This window comes from Myotis myotis, unplaced genomic scaffold, assembly GCF_014108235.1.
Source record: "Myotis myotis isolate mMyoMyo1 unplaced genomic scaffold, mMyoMyo1.p scaffold_m19_p_12, whole genome shotgun sequence".
Lineage (NCBI taxonomy): Eukaryota > Metazoa > Chordata > Mammalia > Chiroptera > Vespertilionidae > Myotis > Myotis myotis.
In genome coordinates, this window is record NW_023416316.1 from 545545 (window position 1) to 565914 (window position 20370).

The window sequence follows — 20370 nt, forward strand, 5'->3', positions numbered from 1 at the left end:
ATTTCTTGGTGGTGTTGCTGGTGGCAGAGAAGTTCTTGATTCAGATGAGGCACGTCTGTCCCTTCTGCATTGGGTGTTTTGTTTAGGAAAACGTTTCCTAACCCAAGTTCACGTAGACTTACTCGTAGGTTTCTCCTAGGAATGTTACAGTTGCAGCTCTTCCACTTGGTCTGTGATCCACTCTGATTATGTTGTGTGGACGGTGTGAGGTAGGGGGTCCAACTTCATTCTTGTGTGTGTGGACAGCCAGTGGTCCCAGCACCACTGGGTGAAGAGTATTCTTCCCCCCACTGAATTGCCTGGGGCCACCCTTGTTGAAAATCATAAATGTGAGGGTTTATTTCTGGACCCTCAATTCTACTCTGTTGATCTATGTGTCGATCCATAGGTTACACAACGCTGTCTCAATTACAGTAGCTTTGTAGTAAGTTTCTGATAAGTTTTCAAGTCAAGAAGTATGAGTCCTCCAGCTTTGTTCTTCTTTTTATATATATATTTAATTTCAGAGAGAAAGGGAGAGGGAAAGAGAGATAGAAACATCAATGATGAGAGAGAATCATTGATCGGTTGCCTCCTGCACACCCCCTACTGGGGACCGAGGCTGCAACCCGAGCATGTGCTCTTGACCAGAATTGAACACGGGACCTTCCAGTCCGCAGTCCAATGCTCTATCCACTGAGCCATACCAGCTAGGGCTCAAGATTGTCTTGAATATTCTGGGTCCCTCACATTTTCATATGAATTTTGGAATCAGCTTGTCAGTTTCTGCCACGGGTCGGCTGAGATGTTGGTAGGGATGGTGTTGAAACAGTAGGTCCACTTGGGGAGTGTGTTCCCCTTGGCAACAGTAAGTCTTTCGCAAACATGGATGTCTTCCCACTTGCTCAGGTCTTCTTTGATTTATTTCAAAAATAGTTTGTCATTTTTAATTCCAATTTTGCACTTTTGTTACATTTACTCGTAAGCATTTTAAAACCCTCTCATACGTGGCGGGTTTATTGTCACTCCGCTCAACGTCTTCTAGGTCCCCTTGCGATTTTTCCTGATCTGCTGGCTGTTGTTCCGTTTCACTGCTCTGAGAGTTTTCCAGTGTCCTGCTAGATTCCCGGTGTAATTCCATTGTGGTCGAAGAACACGCTTTGTATGACTTTAAGCCTTTTGAAAGTACTAGGTTTGCTTTTATGGCTGATGATCTACCATGGGCGTGTCCCTGTGTCTGAGATGTCACGGTGTTTCCGAGCTGGAGGGGACGGAGGGGAGGCTCAGAGTGGGTGGCAGCAGAGCCCCAGTGCCCACGATCCTGGCGGGGGGCACGTCTCAGAGCCCCTGGCGCCCCCCTGGCTCTTGCAGATCAGGCAGGAGTGCCTGGCCTGCAGAGGCGCGGCGGCCGTGTTCGACATGTCTTACTTCGGCAAGTTCTACCTGGTGGGCGTGGACGCGAGGAAGGCTGCTGACTGGCTGTTCTCCGCTGACGTCAGCCGACCCCCAGGTACGCGACCAGGGCGGGTCATGTTCCTGCCAGGCTTCAGCTCCAGGCAGAACTCCTGGCACAGCTCTGGGCACTGGCACGAGGTGGCACCTCTGGGTTCCTCCAGCACATGCTCTGCCCCTTGGCCTGGCCTGGCCTGGCCTGGGCCCCTGTCCAGATCCCTGTGCACTTACTACCAATCCCAGGCCCCAGGGCTGTGGGCCTCCCTGCATCCCTCTCTCCTCCCTTCCTTCCCCACCCCCATCCCTTGCTGCCCCGGTTCTTTGTTCTAGAAAGGATTTGAGGCCCCCAGTAAATGTCTCCTGGCACTGGGGGGCCCCCCACGCACCCCCAGGAGTGCTTGCCCCAGATAGGGTTCCAGATTAAATAAACACTCGTGCTCAGTTAAATGTGAATTTCAGATAAAGAATGGGTAATTTTCTAATGAGTGTCATGTAACATCTGGGATAGTCATCTCCTGTTTTGTCACCCACTCACCATTTTACCCATCCAGCCACCCACCCAAGCCTCACGCATCCTCTGCACCAGTCCCCAGGGTGGCTGTGCCCCCGCACGGCCTCAATGACTGCCTTTCAGTTTGGAGGCGAGAGGCCCCAAGCAGGTGTCACCAGGGCCACGCTGCCCTGACGCTCGGGAGGACCCTCCTGCTTCTGTCCCCACTTCTGGCTGCGGCTGTCCCTCCTCCGAGGCCACAGGGCCTCCTCCCTGCATTTCCTCTTCCGATGAGGACACCAGCCATGTTGGGTTAGAACCCGCGCTCATGACCTGCCTTTATGAGATTACGTCTTCCAAGGCCTGTTTCCAAACAAGTCCTCGCTCACCGACACTGGGGGAGGGAACCCCAACACACCTTTTGGGGACAATTCCACCCATAACAGCATCTCTCCAGCCAACCCGCCAACCCACCTACGCTCTGCACCTCCATTTACGTCCCTCAGAGCTCCCATGAATCCACTCACCAGTCATCCTGCCGCACCATCCACCTGGCTACCCACCCCTCCTCCCACCATCTCCTCCTCCCACCACCACCTCCTCCCACCCATCCACCTGCCCACCCATCCCATCCCCTCCTCCCACCATCCACCTGCCTACCCACCCCTCCTCCTACCGCCACCTCCTCCCACCCCATCCCCTCCTCCCACCATCCACCTGCCTACCCACCCCTCTTCCCACCATCTCCTCCTCCCACCACCACCTCCTCCCACCCATCCACCTGCCCACCCATCCCATCCCCTCCTCCCACCATCCACCTGCCCTCCCATCCCATCCCCTCCTCCCACCACCTCCTTCTCCCACCCATCCGCCTGCCCACCCATCCCATCCCCTCCTCCCACCATCCACCTGCCTACTCACCCCTCCTCCCACCATCTCCTCCTCCCACCACCTCCTCCTCCCACCCATCCACCTGCCCACCCATCCCATCCCCTCCTCCCACCATCCACCTGCCCTCCCACCCCATCCCCTCCTGCCACCACCTCCTCCTCCCTCCCACCCTATCTCCTCCTCCCACTCCTTCTCTTCTCCACCCATTTACTCCCCCTTCACCCATTCCCCCTTCCACCCATCTGCCCTCCAACCTTCCCATCCATCCACCCCTCCCCCCTGCACCCCCGCCGCCCACCTCCCCCTCCCCCCATCACATACCCATTTATCCTGCAGACTCTAGGGAGCCTCTGCTACCAGGCACGGTGCTCGGAGAGCCCCAGTGGACGAGACGTGGATCCTGGGGACGGGGGTGAGGGTGGGGGGGCGTCAATGGCGAGACATTTCGAGAAGAAAGACCTTCCTTCCTGATTCTCCAGGGGCTGATGGCGCTGGCGACCCGCGCCCCCTCTCCAGGCCCTCGGGCGGGGGCGGGCGACCCTGAGTGGAGGGGTCTTTCCTGCCTGCGTCTGTGCGTGTGTGGGTGCTTGCCTGAGTGCGTGCCTGCGTGCGTGGGTGCCTGCGTGAGTGCGTGCCTGCGTGCGTGGGTGCCTGCGTGAGTGCGTGCCTGCGTGAGTGCGTGCCTGCGTGAGTGCGTGCCTGCGTGCGTGCCTGCCTGCGTGCGTGCCTGTGTGCATCTGTGCGTGCCTGGGTGCCTGCGTGCGTCTGTACGTGCGTGCGTGCGTCGTGCGTGCGTGCGTCGGCGCACAGACGGCCTTCCTGCGCAGGCTCCACCGTGTACACGTGCATGCTGAACGCGCGGGGCGGCACCGAGAGCGACCTGACCGTCAGCCGCCTGGCCCCCGGCCCCGAGGCCTCGCCCCTCGCCCCCGCCTTCGAAGGTGAGCAGCGCCGGGCACGCTCCGGCGGCCTGGCCGGTGCCCCTGGCGCCCCTGGCGGCGGGAGGGCGGGAGGGGCGAGGAGAGGTCTGCGCTCGCTCGGGGCGCAGTGCCATGTCTGCGAGCCCGGACCCTGGCGCTCGCGGCGGCCGTGGCGCGGGCCGCTCGGCTCCTCTGCCCGAGCGGTGAGCCCAGGCGAAGGTCGTGCCTCCCACCGGGATGCGTGAGCCCCTCTCTGCGTGAGCACCTGTGCCCCGTGCACTGTCCGGGTGCCCACGGGACTCCCGGTTGGGCTCCAGTGGACCCTCGGCCCCAGGGTTGGAGGAAGGCGAGGTGGCGCCGGCACGGGAGGCGCTGCAGGGCCGGGGACACCGCCCGCAGTGAAAGCTGTTCGGTTCCTGCTCTGAGTGCGAGTAGTTAAGTGCACGTGTGTGGCACACGCGTGTGCACGGCACCTGCTCCGTCAGATCACCAGGAAGGCAAGAGGACGGGCGATCTGCGTCGGATCCCGGCTGTGCACACGCAGCCTTGAGCGGGGGTTTTGACCTCCTCTCATCGCGAAAGGCCTGGGCACAGCCCGCAGGAAACAGCTGGCAGCACCGGGACGTGCGGGATCCAGTCCAGGGCTGCTGCGCCCCGAATTCCCGCTCCGCCTGCAGCTGGGCCCGACCTGGGCTGGCCTCTGGTCTCCGGCCCAGCCGTTCCGTGTTTGGATGAGAGACCGCGGGCCAGGTCCACCGGTGCCGGCCTCAGCGAGTCTGGATCTGGGCCGGGTGGGGTGCCTGAGACCAGGGACACAGGGACACAGGCACACGGAGGGACATGGAAGCTGGCAAGGGGCTCTCAGCTCCCAGAGGAGAGGAGCCGGGTCCCAGGCTGCCCGCCCTGGCTGACGTGGGGCGGGGGTCTCTTGTGGTGACATGGTGTCGGGCTCGCACTCTCTCCCAGATCGGGAGCCTTTGAAAAGTGAAGAGAGCCTCTGACTCTCCCAGGAAAGTGCTCCCTGGCGTGTGCGTCCTCAGGGTCCCACACCCCGGTCTCCCCCAGTGACGGTCCCAGGCGGTGTCCTGTGTGTGTGAGGGTCCAGGCCCGGCCAGGTCACTGCTCTGCTGGTCGCTCTCTCAACCCAAGCCTCAGGCCCCAGCTCCACAACCCTCTCTAAGGCTCTGCTTCCCTTCCAGGGGACGCCTTCTACCTGGCTGTGGGCGGGGCCGTGGCCCAGCACAACTGGTCCCACATCACCTCGGTGCTGCAGGACCAGCAATTCCGGTGCCAGCTCATCGACAGCTCAGAGGACCTGGGCATGATCAGCATCCAGGGCCCAGCCAGGTGAGGAGAGGGTGCACCTGGGCCCCGACCCTAGTCCCTCCAACTGGGACCCGTGGCCAGAAGCCCTTGCTGTCCAGAAGGGGACAGTCTGGTTAGCTAACCAGTCGGGGGAAGCTAGAGATTCCACGCGGGATAAACCGTCTCTAAAGCTGTAAAACACAGAGAAACTTTTTGTGTGACTCAGTATCGCAGGGTTCAGGGGTCACGTCTCAGAATTACATGCGGCTCTGGGAGCGGGCAGAGCCGGGCCCAGGTCCTGCCTGCTGCCTGGGCGAGAGGCCACCTGCCTCCTTCTGAACAGCTCCCTGCACGCCTGTGATGACCACAGGGCCGCTCGTTCCCCATTCATTCACTCTGTACGGATTCACAGAACTCCCCACGCGGAGCCCAGCCCAGAAGGGGCACGTGGGCAGCTGGGCACTGTCCAAAGGCCCCTCTGGCTGGGCTTCGGAGGAGGAACCCGGGGGTGAGGGGCCAGAGGGGAAGCGCATCGTGTTAAAGCCACCCACCGGCGCCTGTGGGTTGCCAGCCCTGTGCCAACATCTCCCCGGCTGGCGCGAGACTGGCCGGCCTCCCTCCCTGGCGGGGTCGTAGCTGCCTTCATGGGCACTGCTCGGGCACACAGCAGGCGCACAGTGGGTGCTTGCTGAGCAGTCAAAGAGGATCTGAGTGGCTCGTGTACTGGAACTGTCAAGTGTTTGAATTCGGGTTGCCTGTGGGGACCCAGGTCTGTAGCGGGGTGGGGGGTGGAGGCGCGGGGCAGCAGGAGATGTGGTCAGACGGGGGGAGAGGGGGTGTTAGATGGTTAGATCACTGTCCCAGCCTCTGTTCACCCACCCGAGGAAGGAGCCCTTGAGAGCGCATCTATGGGTCTCGCCTCCACCGCGATCGCCTGCTCCTTCATTGTTGCTGTGAGGGTGGCTTTCTGTGCCTGTGTGGTGTGTGTTCGCCCTGCTGTGTCTTCATTAGCACCAGGCCTGCTGTCAGTCTGCCCCACGAGCACAGGGACTGGCCCGCACACCCAGGGGTGCCATCAAGTATTTGTTGACTGACTGACCGACTGTTCTTGCTTGCAGCCGGGCCATCCTCCAGGAGGTGCTGGATGCAGACCTGAGCAACGAGGCCTTCCCCTTTTCCACCCACAAGCTGGTGCGAGCCGCCGGGCACCTGGTAGGTACCCGCTGTCCCCGGGTTGCGGGCAGCAGCCACCTGCTGGAAGGAATATCCGGGGCTGGGACTTGGGAACCCCAGTGCCCTTGGGCAAGACTGTTCACCTCCCAGAGCCTTGGTTCCCCACTGTGAACAGAGACCGGGTCCTGCCCACCAGCTGCCAGGACCTCCAGGGGTGGGTCTAAGCCAGGCACCACCCCAGCTGCTCCTGGTGCCTGGCACAGGGGGCTCAGTCCCAAGCTTCTGCCAGGAAGGCAACCTCAGCCTCGCCACCTGCACAGCCGCCCGGGGTCCCCTCCCGCATCGGGTGACGCGTTATTTCCTCTGCCTCCTTGGGACGGCGGGGCTGGGGCAGCTGGGCAGGTCTCCATGTCCTGCTGTGTCTCCCCCTCGCCCACCAGTGTGGTGGGTGTGGGAGGAGGAGGGCTGCTCGGGGAGCTCTAGCAGTCCTGAGGGGCACCCCCTCCCTCCCCCCCAGCTCAGACAGTCCGGGATGCAGGACCCGAAGCTTCTGAGACTGTAGACGGTCAGGGCCCTGTCAGAACTGGCCTCCTCAGAGCCTCTGCGGCCAGGCGCCTGGTCCGGCCTGGGTCAGCATGGCCTTCCTGGGCCTCAGTGTCCTTGTTGGGAATTAGGGACCGTGAGCTTCCCTCTGCGTTCCTGAGGCCAGGGGAGCGGCAGACAGTGTAAGTAACACCAGCCACTGTTCGCTCTGTGTGCCAGGCCCACTGTACCGGGTGCTGTACCAGCCACTGTCCTCTCTGTGTGCCAGGCCCACTGTACTGGGTGCTGTACCAGGCTCATTGTACCAGGCCCACTGTACCGGGTGCTGTACCAGGCTCATTGTACCAGGCCCACTGTACCGGGTGCTGTACCAGGCTCATTGTACCAAGCCCACTGTACCAGGTGCTGTACCAGCCCCACTGGACCAGGCCTTGGACCAGACGCCGCTCTAGGCGCACTGACACGATTCCCCACACTGACCCTCACGGCGCTGACACTGGGAGCTGACGTACTGTGCTGGGCCGTCCTGGGAGTGGCAGGTGTTAACCTCATCCCTGCCCTCCAGCCGCTCGATGCCAGGACTCCTCCTGTTGTGACCAAAAATGTGTCCAGACATGAGTGAGTGTTCCCCATGGCTGCAGGGTTACCCATAGCAGGGGTGGCAGCCACGTGGGCAGCCACTATTTTAGGGTTACCCCTGGCAGGGGTGGTAGCCACACGGGCAGCAGCCACGGCCAGGTCCCCATCACCCTGGAGGACGGATGTTTCTTCCAATAGAGCTCAGAGAGGTTGGGTGGGCTGCCCAAGGCCGCCCAGCCCATAAAACAGGAAGAGTGCATGGATATGTGTCCGTGAAGCAGACGTGACCGTGAGGACGGGTTGGGCAGACAGACAGATGGTCCTTTTCTCATCTCCCGTGTTCATCGGGGGTTTGGGCGGGGAGTGTGAGGGAGCGTTGGTCGGGAGCCATGCTGGCCCGCAGAAGGTCTGGAGGTCGGACGCGTCTGGGTCCTGTTAGCAAATAAACAGCATTTCGATGACATCGGCGAGGAGGTTGCCAGGGGGAGGGAGATAAAGGCTGCTCTGCGGAGGGAGCCCAGGAGGCGAGGGCTCCGCTCCCTCCTTCACTGCAGAGGCCGAGCTAGGGGAGCAGGAAGCTGGGAGGGCGGGGAGGGGGATCTGTCTAGCTCGCTTCCTGACTCCTCGGTGCCAAATTGCCTGCCGGGACCAGAGAGGGTGGGCACTTCGCAGGAGCAGCACAGCTCAGCCGGGGTGGTGGCTGCACCCCGCCCGCCCCTCGGCCCATGCGGCGTCTGAGCTGGGAGCCTCTGTGTGGTTCAGGGTGGGGCTTCGCTGGGGAGAGGACCAGGTGGGAGCACTCCCCTCTCAGCCAGGCGCTCCCATAAGGCACCTGGAACATGGTCTTGGATGGCGGGTCCGGCTGCCTCCCCACCCCTGGGGCCGCCCTGGCCGCCTCCCAGGTCTGGCCGCCGAGGTGGCTGGGCTCCGAGCAGGCTGGTGGAAAAGAGGCCGGGCTTCGGGGTGAACCTCTCCCCAGGGTGATAAGCGGGCGGACACGGGTCGGGGAGTGGGGGGGTTAGGGTGTGCGGGCTCCTCCCCGCCCTGTCCCCCAGGGTTGGCTACTGGTTTTGTCAAAAAGGATTTACCGCTGGGTGGACGCATGTGCCCTCCTCTGCTTCCAACCCCTCGGCCTCTCTGAGCCTTCCCTTTGTCCCCCTGGCACGGGACGGGGGTGGACCTGGCACGGGACGGGGGTCGTTAAGCAGATTCCAGGAGAAGCTGGCGCAAAGCTGCCTGCCCGTCTGGGCATCAGCGTTTCACTGAAAATCCCGGGAGCATATGCCAAATGATGCGTAGAGGAAGCCCTAACTCCGAGAGAGGGGGGGGAGGGAGAGATAGACAGAGAGAGAGAGAGAGAGACAGAGAGACAGACAGAGACAAACAGATAGGCCCCAGGTGCTTCCTTCCTCCCTGACTCTGGCCGAATGCGAACACAGAGTCGGGACCACCCTGCGTGCACATCTGTGTACACGGCTTGGTTCCCTCACGACCCTGCAGTCGGGTTCTTGTTCTTTCAAATGTTCTGAGAGCCGCTCTGAGCGCCGCGTCCTCTCGCTCAGCTCCGTGAGCCCCTGTGCTTGGGCGTTGACGCGGGGCCGTTTCTCCTCGAAGCCCGGTGACCAGCGTCCCTCAACCGTGCCCCTTCCCCAGCCTCACTGTGGACCCGGGAGATTCCTAGTTCGGGACCCTGAGACAGTCCTGCGGGGCGTCTTCTCCCGGAGACCTGCTGCCTTCCGGGCCTGCAGAGACTGGCAGGCTGGCTCTTCCATGAGAAATAAGCGCTGGGTCTCCTCTCCTGCCAACGCTGAGCTCCCCTCACCACGCCCCCAGCCTGGCTCTGAAATCAGTGCCCACATGTCAGCTGGGAGCATCAGCTGAGTGCCAGCCAGATGCGGAGCTCTGAGCCAGGCCCTGGGTGGCAGCTGCGACCCCCCTCCAGGAGTCACACCGGGTTGAGGTTGGGGTTGGGCAGGGTCCTGCAGCCACAGCCCAGCCTGCACTGGAGGGTGACCTGAGGGGCGGGCAGGAGCCCCTCCCCAAGGAGCTGAGATCAGAATGAGGAGGGTCCCAGGGACAAGTTCGAGGAGGGAGAGTCAAGTCTCGGCCAGAGAAACACGGATGGAGGAGAGACCTGGTGGGTGGAGTCATGGACGTTCTCGGGCGGAAGCTGGGTCAGCACAGAACTGAGGGCTCAGGGGCAACGTCACCCCACTGTTCAATAGAGCTGGGGGCTGGGCAGGCCTGGCTTCCAGTCTCACTCCAGCCTTCTTCGGGGCTGCCTCTCAGGCCTCAGTTTCCCCATCTGTAGCGCCCAGGCTAGACAATGTCTAAACTCCTTTCTGGGCCGGCCCACAAGTCTGTCAGCCGTCCCCCCTCCCGGGCCCGGGGAGTCTCACATTCTCCCAAATGAGCTGTCTGGGCTTTGGTGCGTGTTGGCGCCCCATCCCTCAATGTGAAGAGACACCGGGGCCGCAGCGCAGGCCGGGCCAAGTATTTATGGGAGATCGTTGGGCTCCGGCCAAGCAGATGTGGGAGAGGGACGTGGGCCTCTAGTCGGCAAGGCCTCCTGGTTGCAGGGCGCGCAGTGGCGGCCCTGAGCCTCGCCCCAGCCCGGCCCAGGATGCATGGGCAGCCCCGCTGCGCCCACGGTACCCAGGCTCACAGCAGCCGGGCAAGGTCCCTGGCCAGGCGGTGTCCCCAGCTGAGCCGTGTCACGGTTTTGCAATAATTCTCCGAGATGCTTGGCTCCGGCCAGGCGTCCGTGAGCCGCATTCCAAGAGGAAGGACAGAGGGCGGGACGCTGTCCCCGGCAGCCAGCTGACCAGATGGCCTGACTTCCCTCACATTGGCCGCAAGGCCATGGAGGTTCCCGGGGGACACGCTCCCGGTGCGGTCACCGGGCTGGACGTGGTGTCCCGGTGCCTTGGTGAGGACGGGCCCCTCTGCACAGCAGCAGCGCCGGCTGGAGGCTCAGCACGAGACGCCATAGAGCGACTTTCCCCTGAACATGAATTTCAGGTCAGAAGGAAATTGAGTTTCTCTCCCTGATGGTGTGAAGTCCGCACGGATTTGATGACTTGGGGGAAGGTTCTCTCACCCGCAACGTTCTAGAGAGGGGCTCCCGATGAGGCCACCTCCACGCAGACGGCCTTGGCCGATGGGGTTTCCGTTGCTGGCTGAAAGGTCCTTCGCACAACCTGTGCAGGTCGCTGTGGCCCCGGGACCCGGGAGCCGTGGCCCAGCACCCGCAGCCCCTCCTGTGGTGTCCGCGGGGGCAGCATGTCTGGCTGGGGCCTGAGGACAGTGTGGTTGGAATGAGGCTGGTGGTGCTAAGAGACCTGGGGCGTGTGCATCAGAGATTCCAGAACCTCCTCCAGGAGCCCCGTCCCTTCTCTGCAGGGGCTTCTGTGTGTCCGGCCCTGCTGCCCTGCGTCCTCTGTGGGTGCAGACAGCGCCTCTGGGGGTGCCCCGTCGCTGTCACTAGCAGCTTGAAACCCGACTCCAGGCCAGCCAGTTGGGAAGGCGCGCCTTCCTCAGAGCGTCCCGGGCTGACCCGGCCTCCCACAGGCCGGAGAGGAGCCCCGGGATTGGACAGTGTCTATGGTGCTTTTTACATCCTCAGAGGGGCCAGATTTATAAAATGCGGTTTGAGCACCACACCTTTTATTTATTTTTATCCTGATTCCTAGAAAACTAGTTTCTATCACCATCTTCACCACCATCACAATAATCACCACCACTGCCACCACCACCATCGCCGCTGCCATCACCATCACCACCATCGCCGCCGCCATCACCATCACTACCACCACCGCAACCACCATCACCATCATCACCACTGTCACCACCACCATCACCACCACACATTAGCCTTCTGAACCAGACCTCTGGGAGAGAGTGCACACCCCATAGCAGGATGTTTTTAGGATCCAGGATGTCTTCGGAGCCTTCAGAGGGTTTTGAAAAATGAAGATAATCTGAACATACAACCAACGTGCTGCTTCCCTCTCCTGTGGGCTCGGGGCGGCCACAGGCCCTGCAGTGAGCAGTCCGTGCTCTGGTCCCGACCCCCCGCCTCTGGGCCTCGGGGCCTCACTGTTTAAGGGGTGACAGGTTGGTGGCTGCGCCTGCTGCGTCGTCCGTGCTGGTACACAACCAAACACGCTGGGAACTTGTGAAACTGCCATGAGCTGATGTGATCTGAGAAGGTGGACGTGCCGGCCTGCGTCTGTGGGCACGGCTGCTTCGCCTCCTTCGGGACGGACTCGGGTGCGCCAGGCTCGTTCTGATGGCACATCCGTGGGAGCGCCGTGGCCTCCCCTGACCTGGGCACCTGCAGGGCCTTGGGCCCAGGCTCAGGCGGGCACTCAGCACCTCCTTGGACTTCAGCCATCTCCAAGGAGAGCTGGCGGGAGGTCAGTGACGCACCAAGCTCCCTGAACGCACATGTTACTGAACCCTGAGAATAGCCCCTCCCCCCTCCCTCCCCCGAAGGGTTTGAGTGGGTCTGTAGAGCCCTGTGGTCCTGGGATGGAGCGCATGGCCTCTCTCCCTCCCTCTGGCTGTCGGGCCCGGCCGTGGAGAAGAGGGTGCCTCGTCTCGCTTTCATCATCTTAACCACGTAACGCACATGGCTCGGTGGGCAGCGCACTCACATCTCCACATGATGTGCATAGCTCGCCCCCCCCCCCCCCCAGCTCCGAATAACCACCCTCCTCTCAGTGGCTGTGAACTTGACTACGTTAGGCGCCTCCTACGCGTGAGTCATACAGAACACGTCCTTTTGTGACTGGCCTAGTTCACTCAGCGTCACGTCCTCAGGGCTGGTCCATGTGGCAGCAGGTGTCAGAATTTCCTGCCTTTTCACGGCTGGATACTATGCCATGCGTGGATGTACCACACTGTCCATCTTGCTGTGGATGGACACAGGCTCACTCCTGCCTCTTGGCTGTTGTGAATAATGCTGCTGTGAACATGGGCAGCTGGCAGTGTGAGATCTTGCCTTCAGTGCTTTGGGGTGCCGGGAGCCGGTCCATCCTTGCTGTTTCAAGGGACCTGGCATATATGGCATACTGTTCTTAATATGTTTGCTCACCTTCCTGGCACTATGTGTTTTAACCAAGGTCACCTCTCCGAGAAAGGTTGTTTCCCCAGGTAGGGATTTCCCCCTGAAGTTAGGGAGGGAATAAAACCCCTTAACTAAGTGCTAAGCGGGTAATTAATCACTTTAACTACGAACAATCATGCTTAAGCTACATAATCTTTACTCCCTGGAATGGAGATAAGAAACGCCCTAACCTTTGGAATAGAGATTGATAGGATTGGAATCAACTGGTATAAATACAGATGTAACAAGACAACAGGACACAGAACCTAGACACAGAACCTACACAGAACCTAGACACAGAGCCTACACAGAACCTAGAGACAGAAGAACTTTGCTGGAGAGAACATGGCAAAAGATCCTGGTCAGAAACTGGCCACAGAACCTAGAGACAGAACCTAGCGAGAGAACCTGGTAGGAGAGCCTGGACAGAACCTGGCTGGAAAATCTAGCGAGAGAACATGGCAACAGAACCTGGCAACAGAACTTGGCAGGAGAACCTAGATAGAACCTGGCTGGAGAACCTAGCGAGGGAACATGGCTACCGAACCTGGCTGGAGAACCTGGAGAACCTGGCTGGAGAACCTGGAGAACCTGGCTGGAGAACCTAGCAAGAGAACATGGACACAGAACTTGGCTGGAGATCCTAACCAGAACTTGGCTAGAGATCCTGGCTAGGCTGCTGATCAACTGAACGCTGTCTCCGTGTCATTCCTTCTTCGCCGACTCCGTCCACACCTTTGGGGACCCCTGGACCTGCTGGGGCTGGACCCCAGCATTGGGGCAAAAACCCAGAAACAGAATTGCTGGGCATACGGTCGTTCTCTTAATTTTTCTAAGAACCACCATCCTGTCTTCCTGAACAGTCGCACCATTTCACATTCCCGCCAGCTGTGCCCAAGGATTCCCATTTCTCCACACCCTCGCCAACACTGGTCATTTCCCGGGTGTGTTTTTAGGTAGGGCTGAGGTCATCTCATTTCGACTTTGATTTGCATTTCTATGACGCTCAGTGATACTGATCACTTGCCGTATGCTTACTGGCCGTCGTCGGTATGTCATCTTTGAAGAAATGTCTTATTCAGGTGGTTGTGCTGTTGTCGAGTTGTAGTTCTGTGTGTGTTCTGGGTCTTAAGCCGTATCGAATAGACGGTTTGTCAGTAGTGTCTCCCAGGCCGCAGGCTGCCTTTCCACTGCTGATCGTACCCTTTGACGCACAGAAGTTTGCACACGTGATGGAACGTAGTCCCGTGAGAACGTGTTGCTCTTGTCTACGCCTTCGGTGTCATAGCTAAGAAACCACCCAGGCCCAGTGTCATAAAGCAGCGCCGCTATGTTTTCTTCTAAGAGTCGCGCCGTTTCAGTCTTACACGTGGGTCTTTGACGGTTGTGAGCTCATGTTTGCGTCGGCGTGGGAGGGAGCCCAGCGGCGTTCTGCAGCGGCGTCTGCTTCCCGGCACCGCAGAGCCGTCCCCGCTCTGTTGTGCGCTCTGGCCTCCTGTGGGAGACCACTTGGCCGCGCACGGGGCTGCTTCTGGCTCCCCGCGCCGTTCCGTGGCTGGGCGTGTCGGCGTCGGCTCAGGCCAGCAGCGCGGTGCTGAGTACAGCAGGTTGTAGAAAGTTTGACATCAGGAGGCCGAGCCCTCCCGCCGCATTCTTCTTTCTCAAGATAGTGTTGGTGTTTGAGGTCCCTGGGACTGTGGGTTTTAGGGTGGGCTTCTCTATTTCTGCAGACGCCGTGGGGATCTGGCAGGGATTGCGTTCAGCCTGTAGACCGCAGAGTAGTGTTGGTACTGTAATGAACGCGGGCTCTCTGGCCATTTATTTGTATCTTCTTTCATTTTTTTCACCACAGTTCTGTCGTCTCCCGTGTACAAGTCTTTCGCCTCCATGGTTGGGTGTATTCGCCTCCTTTCTGATTGTCCTTTGTCAGGGTTACAAACCGCTGATTTCTGGTGTGGGTCGTGTACTCTGCGACCTTGCTGAACGAGTTTATTAGGGTGAGAAAAGGGCTTAAGCAAAACCTGGCTGAAGTCCTCCCTGGGAACCTTCCACGGTTCTGTGACCGCCCACTGCCTGTGGTCCCCGTAAGAGTGAATGCAGGGCTGTTTATGAGTGGGTTTCTCGGGGGGCTTGCTCTTACAGTCCCTCCACGCCAACATGTGCTGGCAGGTGGCTGTGTATCAGGCATTGGCTTCCCCTGAAGGTGGTGCGCACAGCACTGGCCTCCGCCCATTTATCAGATGGGAACACTGAGGTCGGGAGAGGCCGACCTGGAGCCGGTGTTGCAGACGTCCTCACACTGGGCTTTCCCTTCCGAAGGCGTGAGCACTTCCCCATCTTCCTGCTTCCGTGGAGAGTAGGAGGGCGTGCGGGAGCCAGTGGTGCCGTGGCCTTGGAGAGGCCCCTGGCATCCCCACTCGCCCTCGCCTGGCTGGGGCGGGGTCCGTCTGCTCCCGCCTGTTTCCTCACTCAGGAAGCATCCGCTCAGCCCCTCTGTGGCGGAGCCTGCGCGGGGTGTGGGGGATCAGCTGCAGCAGCCCCCACCTTGGCTCCCAGAGCTGGGAAGGGGCTGCGTCCCACCCGGGATTCAAGGAAGCGGCGGGCTGACCCTCGCTCTGCGCGGGGTGTCAGACTCGGAGCCTCAGTCTGGGGCTGTTGGTGGGCGAGCTGTACCGAGGATTCTTCTGTTTTGTTCCGTATGAGACTGGCTTTGGGCCCAGGCTCCGCACAGCTGTCCCGGATTAGCCCCCGCCGGCAGGCAGGCCTGGGGAGGCCGAGAGCTTGCACCGGGGCACGGAAGCGTCCACAGCACATTTCCCATCAGTTGGGAGTTTTTCGAGAGGCGGACGCGTCCAGGGCCTTCCGAGTCCAGCCCCCCGCGGCTGTGGTTCGAGCGTCCAGTGCAGAGGAGCTTGCTGCGCCGGGAGCGTGGCCTCCACTCCTGCGTGGGCGTGTCCCGAGGGGAGCTGCCCCCGGTGGGCCTTCCAGCCGGAGCAGTGGAGGGGCCTCTCCTTGCTCCCCGTGACCTCTGTGACCTGCTGTGCTCCCTGTGACCTCTGTGACCTGCTGTGCTCCCCGTGACCTGTGACCTGTGCTCCCCGTGACCTGTGCTCTCCCTGACCTGTGACCTGTGCTCTCCGTGACCTGTGACCTGCTGTGCTCTCCCTGACCTGTGACCTGCTGTGCTCTCCCTGACCTGTGACCTGTGCTCTCCCTGACCTGTGACCTGTGCTCTCCCTGACCTATGACCTGTTGTGCTCCCTGACCTGTGACCTGTGCTCTCCGTGACCTGTGACCTGTGCTCCCCATGACCTGTGACCTGTGCTCTCCCTGACCTGTGACCTGTGCTCTCCGTGACCTGTGACCTGTTGTGCTCCCTGTGACCTCTGTGACCTGCTGTGCTCCCCGTGACCTGTGACCTGCTGTGCTCTCCGTGACCTGTCACCTGTGCTCTCCGTGAGCTGTGACCTGTGCTCTCCGTGACCTGTGACCTGTGCTCCCCGTGACCTGTGACCTGCTGTGCTCCCCATGACCTGTGACCTGCTGTGCTCCCCATGACCTGTGACCTGCTGTGCTCCCCATGACCTGTGACCTGCTGTGCTCTCACTGTTCTGCTGTGAGCGGGCCGGTCCCCGGGCTGAGCGCTCAGGCCTTCCCCACGGGGACCTGTAGGTTCGGGACTTGCCCTCAGGCCTGGAAGCAGACATGGTTGCCAGGTGCCTGGATGACACGCAGTCCCACCCAGCGTGCGGGGTCAGCCACATGCCGCTGGCCGAGTGACCCCCGGCTGGTGGTGCATGGGTGTGAGGGACACACGCAGAGACCAGCCGTCCCTGTCACAGCTGCTCCTGCTCAGCCCCACACCGGGGCCTCAGTCCATGACAGGCACCCTGATAAGAGGCACAGGAAGGACGCAGCACAGGAGAGGCCGCGGGGCGATGGAGGCAGAGGGTGGGATAACGCGGCCACAGCCACTGAGCGCCCAGAGGCCAGGGGAGTGGGGAGAAGGGTCCCCCCAGAGCCCTGGAGGGAGCGCCGGGCTGGCACCCGCATGTTGCACTTCCAGCCCCAGAATGGAAGGGAGTCCATTTGGTGATTTCAGCCAGAGTCTGGGGTCATTTGGTGGCTGCAGGACCCTCACACGGTCACTTGGAAGGAGAGCTGAGTCCTGGGAACTGTGCCTACTTTCTCCCACCACCGACCCCTTTTCCCCTTACAGGTTTCCAAGGGCTCCTGGGAAGTCTCTTCGGAGACCCCACGTTTCGGTGGTGGGCTGGCCGGGGCTCAGGGACAGCCGATGACAATGGTGAAATGGCACCGTCCACCCGTGAGTGGTAGCGAAGCCTTGACTGTGGTGGGGTGCCCCAGCCAAGTGAGCGCTGTGACTGTCCCCAGGTGCGGGCCATGCGGCTGTCCTTCGTGGGGGAGCTGGGCTGGGAGCTGCACATCCCCGGGCCGTCCTGCGTGCCCGTGTACCAGGCCGTGATGGCAGCGGGCGCCAAGCATGGCCTCGTCAACGCCGGCTACCGGGCCATCGACTCTCTGAGCATCGAGAAAGGTGTGCACAGGTGGCGGGGGAAGTGGGGGGAGGACGGGGGTGCAGAGCCCTGCAGGGGCCGGGAAGCTGCTACTCCCCAGGCCTGTTCCCTCCTCCCCCATGACACTCACGCCGCCTACTGCCCGTGACCCGGGCATTCCCCCAGGCCGGGTCCTCTGACACTCCCTCGGGCAGGGAGCTGGGGTGTGGAGACAGGACCAGGCTCAGTTCGGATGCAGTGCCTAATGTCCTGAGAGCTGCCAGGGCCCTCCGCCAGCCTCTCCCCGTCCCAGCCCGCAGTGCGGGGCTGGGAAGCCGGTGGGTGCCTGGCCTGGGGGCGCTGAGCCGTGGTCCCCTCTGCACAGGCTACCGACACTGGCACGCGGACCTGCGGCCGGACGACAGCCCCCTGGAGGCGGGCCTGGCCTTCACCTGCAAGCTCAAGTCCACCATCCCCTTCCTGGGGCGCGAGGCCCTTCAGCGGCAGCGGGCGGCCGGCCTCCGCAGGCGCCTGGTCTGCTTCACGGTGGACGAGTGAGTGCTGGGCCTGGGCCGCCGGGGCTGGGGCAGCGGGGCCCGCGGGACGAGGATGGGGCTCGCCTTCCTCCCGTGTGGATTTTAACAGAGGGAGGTCCTGCCCAACCACCAGCAGGGTTCGACCCAGACAGGAGCCTTGGGAGGGTGGCCTGGCCTCGAGACAGCTTCCCGTCACCGGGCTGGGCCTCCCACTGTTCCAGCTGCCTGCTCCCCGGGCTCCGGGATCGGGGGTGGGGCAGGCAGGGCCAGGCTGGGGGCACCCGCACTTGCAAATGGGACCACTGGTGCCAGGGACGGGGCCGCCTGCCAGCGAGAGGATCCCCTCTCTCGGACCTGCCCTCTGCCTCCCCAGGCGGCTTTGTGCCTGCTGCTCAGCCAGGGCCATGGTGTCCCTGGTTCTGGGCACCTGGGTTCCACCTGGGTGGGCGGAGTCACTCTGAGGTGACAGTCCATGTGCGTTAGAGCCACGGCTCCGTGGAGTCCCAGTGGCAGCCGCCTCCAGGGCGGGCTCTGGCTCTGTGGGTTTGGGGTGATAGCCAGCGCCCCGCTCCCAGAGTCTGGGGCTTTTAGAGGTGTCAGGAGTGATGGGAGTGGAGGTGGTAGGTGCGGGCAGTGGGGGGCGGTTGCGAGCAGAGCTGTTTTTGTCACCATTTGCATGATTGCCTGCCCGTCACCCGGAACAGCTCGGCGAGGTTGGGCACAGACAGCGTAGGGCTGGCAGCCTGTGGTCCCATCCTCGGGCGACCCCACCAGGATGCCGGCTGTGCAGCCACAGGGAGTGCCCGGCCTTGGCTCTGCCCCCGGACAAGGCGGGGCTCCCGAGCCTGTCTCCTCACCTGGAGGTGGCACCAAAGGAGACGGGACATGTTCACAAAACCTCCTTCCGTCCCATCCTCGTCCACGGGGTGGGGCCCAGGCCGCTTCACCCTGGACACCACATCCTCCAGGCTCGTCCCCTCAGTGTGAGGGTCTCGGGGCTCCAGCCCCCCTCCCGCCAGGTGTCTCCCAGCGATGGGGCTCTGGGTCCCAGTCTCTCTATTGCGTCTCCCAGGAAAGTGCCCATGTTTGGCCTGGAGGCCATCTGGAGGGACGGCCAGGTGGTGGGCCACGTACGCAGGGCCGACTTCGGCTTCACCATCGACAAGACCATCGCCTACGGCTACATCCGGGACCCCAGCGGCGGGCCGGTGAGTCGGGGGGTGTTAGCAGGGACCACATGGCAGCTTGGGTGGCCCTGTCTTAGGTGTTGGAAGCCCCCACGGCCTGGGCCTCTGCCCGGGGCCACGGGACACGCGGCCAAGAAGCCGCCTCCTTGTGTGTTTTCATTGTTCTCTCCAAGTCCTGAGTGCCGGGAGGGAGGGCGCCCCTAATCCCAGGGCAGACTCCCCAACACCTTCCATGGGGCCCAGCCCTGTGTTATTCCTGCCAGATGTTGTCTCTGTTGGACCCAGGGATCTGGGCACAGGATCCACCCGCTGGTCAGGCCCTTGGTTCGGGGAAGGCCCTGGGCGGGGTTGGCTTGCTCGCAGGGGAGGAAGTGAGGCCGAGATCCTGCTCCGAGAAGCAGCAGGTGTGGGCCCAGCACCACCAGGAAGTAAGGAGTGACAGCGTCTCTCCTCTGCCCCTAGGTCTCCCCAGACTTTGTGAAGAGTGGGGACTACAGCCTGGAGAGGATGGGGGTGACCTATCCTGCCCAGGCTCACCTGAAATCTCCCTTTGACCCCGACAACAAGAGAGTAAAGGGGATCTATTGATGGGCCTACAGGCAGGGCCCCAGCTGCTCAGGCACCAGAGACCTGCCCTCCACCCACCCACCGCTCCCACAGGGCCTCCCCCCCCCCCCCCACCGCCCCATGGCTCCCACGGGGCCTGCACCACCCTGAGCCCAGGACCTGGGCCCCTGCCAGAACGTGGGCCCTCCCTGCCCTCGGGCCAGGCCTGCTCACCTGACAGATGTGGATAGAGAGGGTGGGAAGAGGACCCGAGGGCCCAGTCTCTGGTCACTGGCCAAAAGGTGGTCTCTAGTCCATCCATCCCCCCAGACACACCTGTGCGTCTTGGGCCAGGACCGTGACAAGCTTCCTAGAAGGTGCTGAGAGCGGACAAGCCCAGAGCTCTGGCAGGGAGGCTCCGCCTGCTGCTCCAGGCGGTGGAGGTTTTCAAGGCACCATACCCCCCCCCCCCCCCCGCCAGTCGGGGACAGAGCAGAATTGATTAGTAATGTCTGCCTTGGGCACATGCCAGGCAGCTCTGGCCCTCTGATTCAGGCGCTGGGCGCAGGGCCTGTCCCTGATCCCAGGACGGCGGCGAGGTCTTCCTGCCTCGATGTCCCAGGTTTTCACACAGGAAGTCTTCCGAGAGTCCCAGTGTGAAGTCCTCGCCCATACAGACAGGCCATCTGCCTCAGTTTCCCCAGGAGCTCCTTGATGATCATGTCTCAGTAAGAACCTGACAGAACTTCCTGCCTGAGTGGCCTTTGTCCTTGCTGTGTCCTTGTCTCTTCTCTGGACCCTGGGGGAAGGGCCTGGCCTAGGCTCTTTTCTGGGCATCTGCCGTGAGGCCCTGCTTCCCTGCCAGGATGGGTGCCTGGCTGCCCCACCCACATGCCCAGGTCCCAGCCCCTCCACTCGCTCCCTCGCCGACTTCATTGCCCACTGGGCACCCTGGGGCCAGACAGCCTCAACAAAGCTGCCCTGCATGGGTGTGACTCCCAGTCACCACAGTCCTTCCCTGGCTCTCCGGGAAGCAGGGCACATACTTAGGGACAGAGAGGACAAGGGCCACAGAAGAGCCCCATGAGCATGGTGGTGATTGGGGTGCAGCCTGGCCTCTCGGGAGCTCACATACGGCTTCA

At 61.9% G+C, this 20370-nt stretch overlaps 1 protein-coding gene across 4 annotated transcripts in view; it reads left to right on the forward strand.

Moving 5' to 3' along the window:
* The window catches only part of SARDH (sarcosine dehydrogenase), a 39306-nt gene extending 19329 nt beyond the window's left edge, over positions 1–19977 (forward strand). For all 4 annotated transcript variants that reach the window (XM_036329184.1, XM_036329185.1, XM_036329186.1 and 1 more), the window contains exons 14-21: positions 1351–1489; positions 3640–3753; positions 4932–5079; positions 6156–6249; positions 16838–17000; positions 17345–17513; positions 18568–18703; positions 19145–19977. In XM_036329184.1, the coding sequence (XP_036185077.1) occupies positions 1351–1489; positions 3640–3753; positions 4932–5079; positions 6156–6249; positions 16838–17000; positions 17345–17513; positions 18568–18703; positions 19145–19270 (1089 nt within the window). In that variant the 3' untranslated portion in view covers positions 19271–19977. The remainder of the gene's footprint in view (positions 1–1350; positions 1490–3639; positions 3754–4931; positions 5080–6155; positions 6250–16837; positions 17001–17344; positions 17514–18567; positions 18704–19144) is intronic.
* The last annotated feature ends 393 nt before the right edge of the window (positions 19978–20370 follow it).